Source organism: Otolemur garnettii, unplaced genomic scaffold, assembly GCF_000181295.1.
Source record: "Otolemur garnettii isolate 467f Iridium unplaced genomic scaffold, OtoGar3 scaffold00022, whole genome shotgun sequence".
NCBI classification, from domain to species: Eukaryota; Metazoa; Chordata; class Mammalia; order Primates; family Galagidae; genus Otolemur; species Otolemur garnettii.
Window position 1 is genome coordinate 16,178,010 of NW_003852417.1, and position 8,624 is coordinate 16,186,633.

At 51.0% G+C, this 8,624-nt stretch overlaps 1 protein-coding gene across 1 annotated transcript in view; it reads left to right on the forward strand.

Moving 5' to 3' along the window:
• The window catches only part of EFR3B (EFR3 homolog B), a 92,792-nt gene extending 84,601 nt beyond the window's left edge, over window positions 1-8,191 (forward strand). The window contains exons 19-23 of the mRNA XM_003787441.2: window positions 170-261; window positions 3,153-3,201; window positions 5,375-5,481; window positions 7,368-7,417; window positions 7,882-8,191. Coding sequence (XP_003787489.1) covers window positions 170-261; window positions 3,153-3,201; window positions 5,375-5,481; window positions 7,368-7,417; window positions 7,882-7,987 — 404 coding nt within the window. The 3' untranslated portion in view covers window positions 7,988-8,191. The remainder of the gene's footprint in view (window positions 1-169; window positions 262-3,152; window positions 3,202-5,374; window positions 5,482-7,367; window positions 7,418-7,881) is intronic.
• Window positions 8,192-8,624: the final 433 nt, after the last annotated feature.

Here is an 8,624-nt window from a genome sequence, read left to right on the forward strand (position 1 = left end):
GAAGAAGGCCCACAGCAATTGGAAGCTTCTATAAGCTTCAGTGTCACCTGAGTATGCACTGAGCCTTAGAGGATTATGGACCCAGTGAGGACTTGGGAGGCGGGGTGGAGTGTGAGGGGGGGCGGGCTTGGTCCTGGAGTCTCCAGCCTGTGGGCTGCTGCTTTTCTAGATGAGGATCGCTTATCCAAGAGGAGGAGCATTGGAGAGACCATCTCGCTGCAAGTGGAGGTGGAATCGAGGAACAGCCCAGAGAAGGAGGAGGTGAGTGTTCCCGCCACTGTCCTGGCAAAGCTCCCACCTCCAGCGGGTTGGGTGCTTGGCCCCAGGCTCACTCAATGCATTAGGTCCCATGCAAAGCCAGCTTCTCGGGTGCATTCCCTATTCTTACTGGCTCTCACCATGTGGATACAGACTGTAAACGCTTCCATCTGGAGATATAGCTAGTGTGTCCCCCTACTCCCATGAGAGTATCATAAAAGTTGCTCCTGGAAGGCTCGCTGGTCATCATCCCTTGTTCCCATGGGGGCAGGTGTGCTCCATGTTGGAAATTATTAGAAGGCTTAACAAGCGAGATGATGGTGGGAACAGCTTTCATAGTGTCTCTCCCACATGTCTCAATAAAGATTCTTTTGTTTTTATTAAGATCATGTTTTAAAGCATTTTAGGTCACAGTAAAACTGAGAGGGAGGTACAGAGATTTCCCATATGCCCCCTGTCTCCCACACACTCAACCTTTCCGAATATGAACATCCCTCACCAGAGCGGCACATCCGTGACAGGGATGAACCTCCATGACATGGCTGTCACCCAAAGTCTGCAGTGTACACTGGGCTGCTCTTGGCATTGCACATCCTGGGGGTTGGGACAGATGTACCCACCACTGCATCCTCCATCACAGGGACATGCAGAGGATTCACTACCCTAGAAATCCTCTGTGCTCAACCTACCCACCCCGCACCCCACCCTTGACAACCAAGATTCTTTAAGAGAAAGCTGCAGCAGTGCCTTAAAGATCTCTCTTCCTTCCACCCTCGCATGAGGACTCAGAATATCTAATTGCTGTTCAAATTAACATGTGATGTCTCCCCTGATGTTACCTCTTTTCTTCTACCTCAGCGAGGAAAGCAGATGTACCATGAGTAAGGGAGAATAAGGGATCAAAATAGAAACACCAATTACCCACCAAATCAGAAAGCAATGGGGGCGAGGGGCAGAGAGGCGGGAGAAGGACCCATGAGGGAGCTGAGTGCACAGGGACGTCACACTTGAACTTAATGCTGACTGCCTCACTTAAGGGAATGGACTGGGGCAGGGGAAACCTCAAAGAAAGTACGGTGGACACATGGAGTGGAACCAGGACAGGAAGTCCCTGGGCCTTGCAGGTTGGCCTTCCCCAGCCTGTGCCCATCAGGGCTGAGGCGGACATGGAGGACGCTGAGCCTTTCTCTGGATGGGATCGGAGCTAGGAGAGGTCACTGAGGCCCTGAATCAAGGCTCCCTTGAACCCTGCCTTTGGCCACTTCATTCTTGGGGGCAGACCTCCATGGAGTCCTGGGCTTCCACAGCTCATCTGGAACCTTCCCGGGGAATTTGGAAGGAAACCCCTATCTGGGCTAACTAGATAAGTAGAATGAAGAGGTTGAGCTGAGTGTCCTCTAAGGCCTTCAGCTCCAAAAGACTGGGAGGCTCCAGAGTATTAGGCCTCAGGTCAGTTGGCTGCCCTCTCCCCGGCAGTGGTGACTCTCCCTTCCCAGGAGGTGAGAGACCCTCCAGGATTGAGGGGTAAAGTGACACAGGAGGAGGAGGAATGCTTAGCTGGCTATACAGCCCCTCTCACTGGTGGCCTCCTGAGCCTCAAATGTCAGTTCCTTCCTCTGTTTAAGATTCAGCTCAGCCCAGAGATGACTTGGTTCCATCACAGACCCCAGCAACTGGCAGGCATCAGTTGGTGCTGACAGTAGATGGTGGGTGGATGCACAGAGGATGGGTGACTCCTCAGGGAGGCTCACCAGGCCTCCCCTGTGTGTAATTCCCCTACTAACAAACTTTGCCCTTTCTTCTGACTCACCCAGAGTTCTACGGGTAATTGGTGCCCACTTGATATTTGTTGAATGACTTGTCCCATATCCACACATCTGTCTTTTCCTGCTCAAACAAGAATTTACTGAATGCCAAACAAGTTGAAAAGAGTACTGCTCAAGGAATTTTCACAAAATTCAGATACCCAGGTGATCACACCTGGGCCAATGAATGAATGGAACATTGTCATTGCCCCAGGGGGTGGGGGCTACCCAAGGGAGCCGCTGGCCTGAGTTGTGTCACTTCTTGAACTTCATGTCAATGAAATCATTCTCTTCTGTGGCTGCTTCTTTTGTTTAATATCATGTTTAAGTCACGGAACAAGTTCACTGGGGGTCTTGCCTCACACAGCTCATCGTCTAGTGGGGAATTCCTGAAGTTTGCTCCATGCGCCTTCTCTGTTTTCAGCATCTGACCTACAGCCATGCGTCCATGCAGTGCCCTTCTTTGAGTTTTAGTGTTTCCCACCTTTTTTATAGGCTCTGTAGAGAACAGAGATCCCATGACCCAGGTCTTGGACCAACCTCAGTGGGGACCTGGGGTGAGATAGGGAATCAGTGCTAATCTTTTATTTCTTACCTTTATTAAATATTCAGATCACATTGGTAGGTAATTTAATATCATAAGTCTTCAAAATGTTATTCAGTTCTTGAAATTTACATCTGAGGTGATATTTGCCAACTGTCTCCTGTTTCTTTCAATATTTTCTATATTCTCTGAGGATTTTAAAAAATTGCATCATTCCCCTCCCATGGAGCTTGATGAGACAGACTTGGGTAGGGGGAAGGGGAACATGGATTCTTTTAGGGGAGACCTGGGACTCCCCTTGGAGTCTGAATACAATGAGCAATTAGCTTCTCCACCAACATCTCGCTTGCTCTCTCCTGTGTCTGCTCAGGGGGCTTCCAGAGTCCCTGGTGGGAACATGGGTGTCTAAGGGAGGTTCTGCCTATTGGGACATTCTCCTAAGCAGCGGGAGGAGGGGGAGGGGCTACCAGGTAGCCAAGGAAGCCGGGGCTGCCACCTCCCCCCTTGCCCCACCTTGCTGAACATCTCTGTCCCCTCTCCTCCAGCGAGTGCCTGCTGAAGAGATCACCTATGAGACGCTGAAGAAGGCCATTGGTAAGACAGGGGCTCTGAGGGGCTCTGGATAGAGGGTGGGGTCCTGGGACCTGCTCCCAGGCAAATTCAGCAGGATCTGCTACCCTCCCAGGTGTGATCCAGCGCCGAGATGAGGGGAGAGGCTGATGCCTTCTGACAAACTCGTCACAGCTGCCAAAGCTGCCGTTGAAAGCACTTGCTCTCTTGATGGGGTTCCGTGGTGTGGCCCTGTTTTTCTAGAAATGACAGCTGCCCTTAAAAGTAATCAATTGGCTCAGCGCCTGTGGCTCAAGCGGCTAAGGCGCCAGCCACATACACCTAAGGTGGCGGGTTCGAATCCCCAGCCCGGGCCCGCCAAACAACAATGACGGCTGCAACCAAAAAATGGCCAGGCGTTGTGGCGGGCGCCTGTGGTCCCAGCTACTTGGGAGGCTGAGGCAGGAGACTCGCTTGAGCCCAGGAGTTGGAGGTTGCTGTGAGCGTGATGCCATGACACTCTACCCAGGGGGATAGCTTGAGGCTCCGTCTCAAAAAAAAAAAAGAAAGTAATCAATTAAGGCTACAAGTAAAATGTAATTTGGAGTAATGATTTTGACTCATTTTTGGCAGTGTATAATTATAAAACAAGGTGATCAGTAGAAGATATTAAGAACAAATCATATTATTGATTTAATAAGGGCAATAGACTTTAAAATGGATTTCCCCTCTTCTGTCTGGATTTTTAGGCAATGAAGTATTCAAAATAAGAGAATTTTTCTGTTGAAAAATTATTCCGGGCTCAGCGCCTATAGCTCAAGCGGCTAAGGCGCCAGCCACATACACCTAAGGTGGCGGGTTCGAATCCCCAGCCCGGACCCGCCAAACAACAATGACGGCTGCAACCAAAAAATAGCCAGGCGTTGTGGCGGGCGCCTGTGGTCCCAGCTACTTGGGAGGCGGAGGCAGGAGACTCGCTTGAGCCCAGGAGTTGGAGGTTGCTGTGAGCTGTGATGCCATGGCACTCTACCCAGGGGGACAGCTTGAGGCGCTGTCTCAAAAAAAAAAAAGAAAAGAAAAATTATTCCTTGGCTCGGCACCTGTGTGGCTCAAGTGGTTAAGGCACCAGCCACATACACCTAAGGTGGCAGGTTTAAATCCAGCCTGGGCCTGCCAAACAACAATGACGGCTGCAACCAAAAAATAGCAGGGTGTTGTGGCGGGCGCTTGTCGTCCCAGCTACTTGGGAGGCTGAGGCAAGAGAATCACTTAAGCCCCAAGAGTCTGAGGTTGCTGTGAGCTATGACGCCATGGCACTCTACCAAGGGCGACATAGTGAAACTCTTGTCTCAAAAAAAGAAAAGAAGAAAAAGAAAAATTATTCCTTTAAATGCCAAATCTTTTTTTTTTTTTTTTGCAGTTTTTGGCCAGGGCTGGGTTTGAACCTGCCACCTCTGGCTTATGGGGCTGGCACCCTACTCCTTTGAGCCACAGGTGCCACCCTAGATGCCAAATCTTTTTTTCTTTCTGTTGTCATTAATGGTACCCTCTCTGAGTGCACACACTGCTTGCCTTCCTAAACTGAGTATGCTGAACATTTTTGATACCCTTCCCCCTTTTTCTTTTTGGTGCCAACTCATTTGGGGGGCCAAGTGCCATGTACAGAAAGCTAAACTAACCAGCATCAGACGCTCTGCCGCAGGGCTCCTGTGCTGGCTTCATGGTCTGCCTGGCTTCTGCACTGTTGACATCCCTTTTTAAATTATCCTTAGAGTACCCAAAGGATCAACTGTTACAGGACCTTCTAGTGAAGAGTACTCATGGCAGACCAGCTACTTGGGGCTTTGACAGCCCAGGGAAGGGTCCACTTGACTAGTTCTCAAACTTTATATGAAGATAAAGCTGAACCCTCAGATGCAATCAAGAGAAGGTCTAGCCTTGCTGAGGCCAGGTGAAGGTGAGGGCACCACACCTCCATGCCACAGTCCCTTCAGTGATAGTGAAGAGGAAGAGCCTGAACAGCCCCCATGGGCAGTGGCTTTCTGGAGGAGTCCACCTGTCTTTGCACCAGTGGTTCTCAACCTGTCGCGACCCACAGGAATTGTATTAAAGGCTCGTGGCATTAGGAAGGTTGAGAACCACTCCTTTACACCATTCAGATTCGTCCCCTTCCCCATCAGTGGGCAGGGCCCAGTGCTAACCCAGTTCTCTGTCGCAGTGGACAGTGTAGCGGTCGAGGAACAGGAACGTGAGCGACGGCGACAGGTGGTAGAGAAGTTCCAGAAGGCCCCCTTTGAGGAGATCGCAGCACACTGCGGGGCCCGGGTGAGTGAGGATAACTCTCTCTATGAGTCCTTGGGGGCCACAAAGAGACCGGATCTTGGTCCAGGGCAGAATTCAGTTTACAGGAGGTCTCTGCTGTTTGACCAGGATGGTAAGGTTTATGCTCCAACACCGAGAGCTTCTGCTGTGCCCACCAGGTTTTCCCCAAAAAACCCTGCCACATTGCTCCCCCGTGATCCAAAAAACTTGGGTCTTGGTCAGGTGCTCGTTCAGACCTCACAGTTTTCACACAAGGAAGAAGTCCTGACCTCAGGAGTGCCTATTTAAGACATTCAGCTCATACTCTTTGTAATCACCCCAACAGGGGTGAAAAGAAGACCTACTGTGTGCCAGGGCGTCTTTCTGTGTTCACTTATTTCATCCTCATGATGACTCGGTGAAGCTGTGGCTGTGACGGCCCCTACCTTACAGAGAGCCGGGGGGGTGAGGGGGGGGAGGATGTGTGCAAAGGAAGGAGCGTCAGCATTTGTGGCAGGGCCCTCTTTGCATCAGGGGACCCTGATAAGGGCGTGGAACAGCCAGGGCTTGGAAAGGAGATTTGAGGGAGAGACAGCCAGACAAGAGAAATGAGGACCGTGTCTGGCCTTGGAGAGGAGCTCACAGTTCTCAAAACCTATTGCATGCCAGGATTTGTTAGTGCAGTGGTGATCTTAGTAACAACAAAACAATTGTAAGCATTCGAAATCTACAAATAACTTTTCCTCTCAATAAAACTACAATATGTGGCTGGGCACAGTGGCTCATGCTTGTACTGCTAGCATTCTGGGAGGCTGAGGTGGGTGGATTGCTTGAGCTCAAGAATTCCAAACCAGCCTAACCAAGAGCAAGACCCCATCTTTACTAAAAATAGAAAAACTAGCCAGGTGTGGTGACTGGTGCCTGTAGTCCCAGCTACTTGGAAGACTGAGGTCAGAGGATCGCTTGAGCCCAAGAGTTTGAGGTTGCTGTGAGCTATGACACCACATCACTCCACATAGGGTGATAGAGTAAACCTCTCAAAAAAAATAAATAAAATAGGGTGGCACCTGTGGCTCAGTGAGTAGGGTGCTGGCCCCATATACCAAGGGTCGTGGGTTCAAACCCAGCCCCAGTCAAACTGCAACAAAAAATAGCCGGGCATTGTGGTGGGTGCCTGTGGTCCCAGCTACTCAGGAGGCTGAGGCAAGAGAATTGCCTAAGCCCAGGAGTTGGAGGTTGCTGTGAGCTGTGACGCCACAGCACTCTACCAAGGGAGACAAAAAAAAATACATAAATAAAATAAAAATATAATACGTGTAATTTTCTATTTTATGTATTATGTTTTACATATGATATTTACATATATGTAGATAAAATATAGCTTTCCCTGGGCCTATGTTGTTCTAACCTCACATCCCACCTCAAGAGGGAGATGTGGGCCACTTCAGGAGCCAGTAGTTGGGACACAGTTTAGCAGTTGGGGCCTGGTTCCTGAACACATGCAGCTCACTCTGCACCCCCACTCAGTGGGGGCCAGAAGGGACCAGAGAGATCATCTCTAACCCGCCAATTTGGCCAGGCTGCTCCTTCAGATGTAGGGAGAGAGCTGGTAATTGCTCCAAGTCTCCCAGCTCCAGGCCCCGCAGAACACTGCACTGGGGAGAAAACCCTTCTGAGAGCTGCCTGCCGATATCCTCCCTGGTGTTTCTAACCCTCTGTCCTGTCCCCAATCAGCCTACAATGGGTGGCTCTCCCTGCTGTGAATCCACAGTCAGGGCCCAAGGCCCAGGACATGCTCACCCCTGCTTGCCCTCCTAAGGCTGTGACTGCCCTGCATCTCCAGCATATGCTCTGGACAGGTGGGCCGGTTCTAGGGGCTCCAGCTCACTTCCCCCTCTGTTTGTGTCTAGGCATCACTGCTCCAGAGCAAACTCAATCAAATCTTTGAAATCACCATCCGGTAAGTGGTAACCATGACCAGGGGACCCCTACCTCTGTGGCCCAGTGATGGGCCCCTTGTCCGAGTCTTCCTCTCTCACAAGTCTCTGCAGTTCTCCACTCCAACCCACCCCCTCTAGCATCTATCCCCAGGGATGGCTGGAATCTAGCCACTAATTCTTCCTAGACAGGCAAATAGGGACTCGGGAGAGAAAAGGCCAGCTCAGTGAAACCTGGAATGAGCTGGGAGTTCCTAGTGTCCTAGGCTGATGCCTTACTTTCTAAAGCAGCAATGTTAGTACAGAGCCTGCAGAGAAGCTTGACTTCAAGCTATAGTTTCTAGAACAACTTGAAAACCTGGGAACCTATGGAGTGAGGTCCCTGGGCAAAGAGAAACCCAAGTCACCTGCTCTGTTCAGCTGCACGGGGGTGTGACCCCAGAATTCCCTCTTCATGCCTTTCTTCTCCATGTGTTTCTGCCCCTAGGCCTCCTCCAAGTCCATCAGGAACCATCACTGCAGCCTACGGTCAGCCGCAGAACCATTCCATCCCCGTCTATGAGATGAAGTTTCCCGATCTGTGCGTTTACTGAATTCCAAGAGGGAGAGCTCCTCAGGGGGATGGAGTCTGAGGAAGAGACTCACCCTCACGCCCACCTGACCACCTGGAAATCTAGCTGAGATCTCTGAGAAAAAGTCACTGAGGCAGTGGCTGCTCCCCAGCTGAGCAAAGGTGGAGACGCTCTGGTCCTTCTTGGCCCTCCAACCCCCTCATTGCCCGTCCAGAGGGAGATCCAGCCACCCGCCCCTGCACAGCCAATAAGCATCTCACCTGTGCCCTTTGTCTTCTCTTTTGTGTCAGCCGGGGCAGTGAAACATGGGGTGTCTCCAGGAAGCAACTAAGGGACTCAGAAGCACCTGCTCGGTGTGTTGAGAGGAGGGGTGCATCAGGGGTGCACCTGCCACTCCCCAGAAGAGAGGACTAGATGGGGCCTTGTTGATCAAAGGATGCTGTAGACTGAGGTCAGGAGGAACCAACCTTTCCATGCTGGCTCACCTTGGAGAGACATGACAGAGTGAGAGATGGATGCTTTCATCTGAGCAGCCCCCTCACATCTCTGATGTGTCTCCCACTCCCTCGCTCCCTCTCCAGTCATCTGTTCATGTTTCTTTTTACTGTTATAATAGGAGCTGAGGGTAGAGAGAGCATGGCGGGGACAGCATGGGATG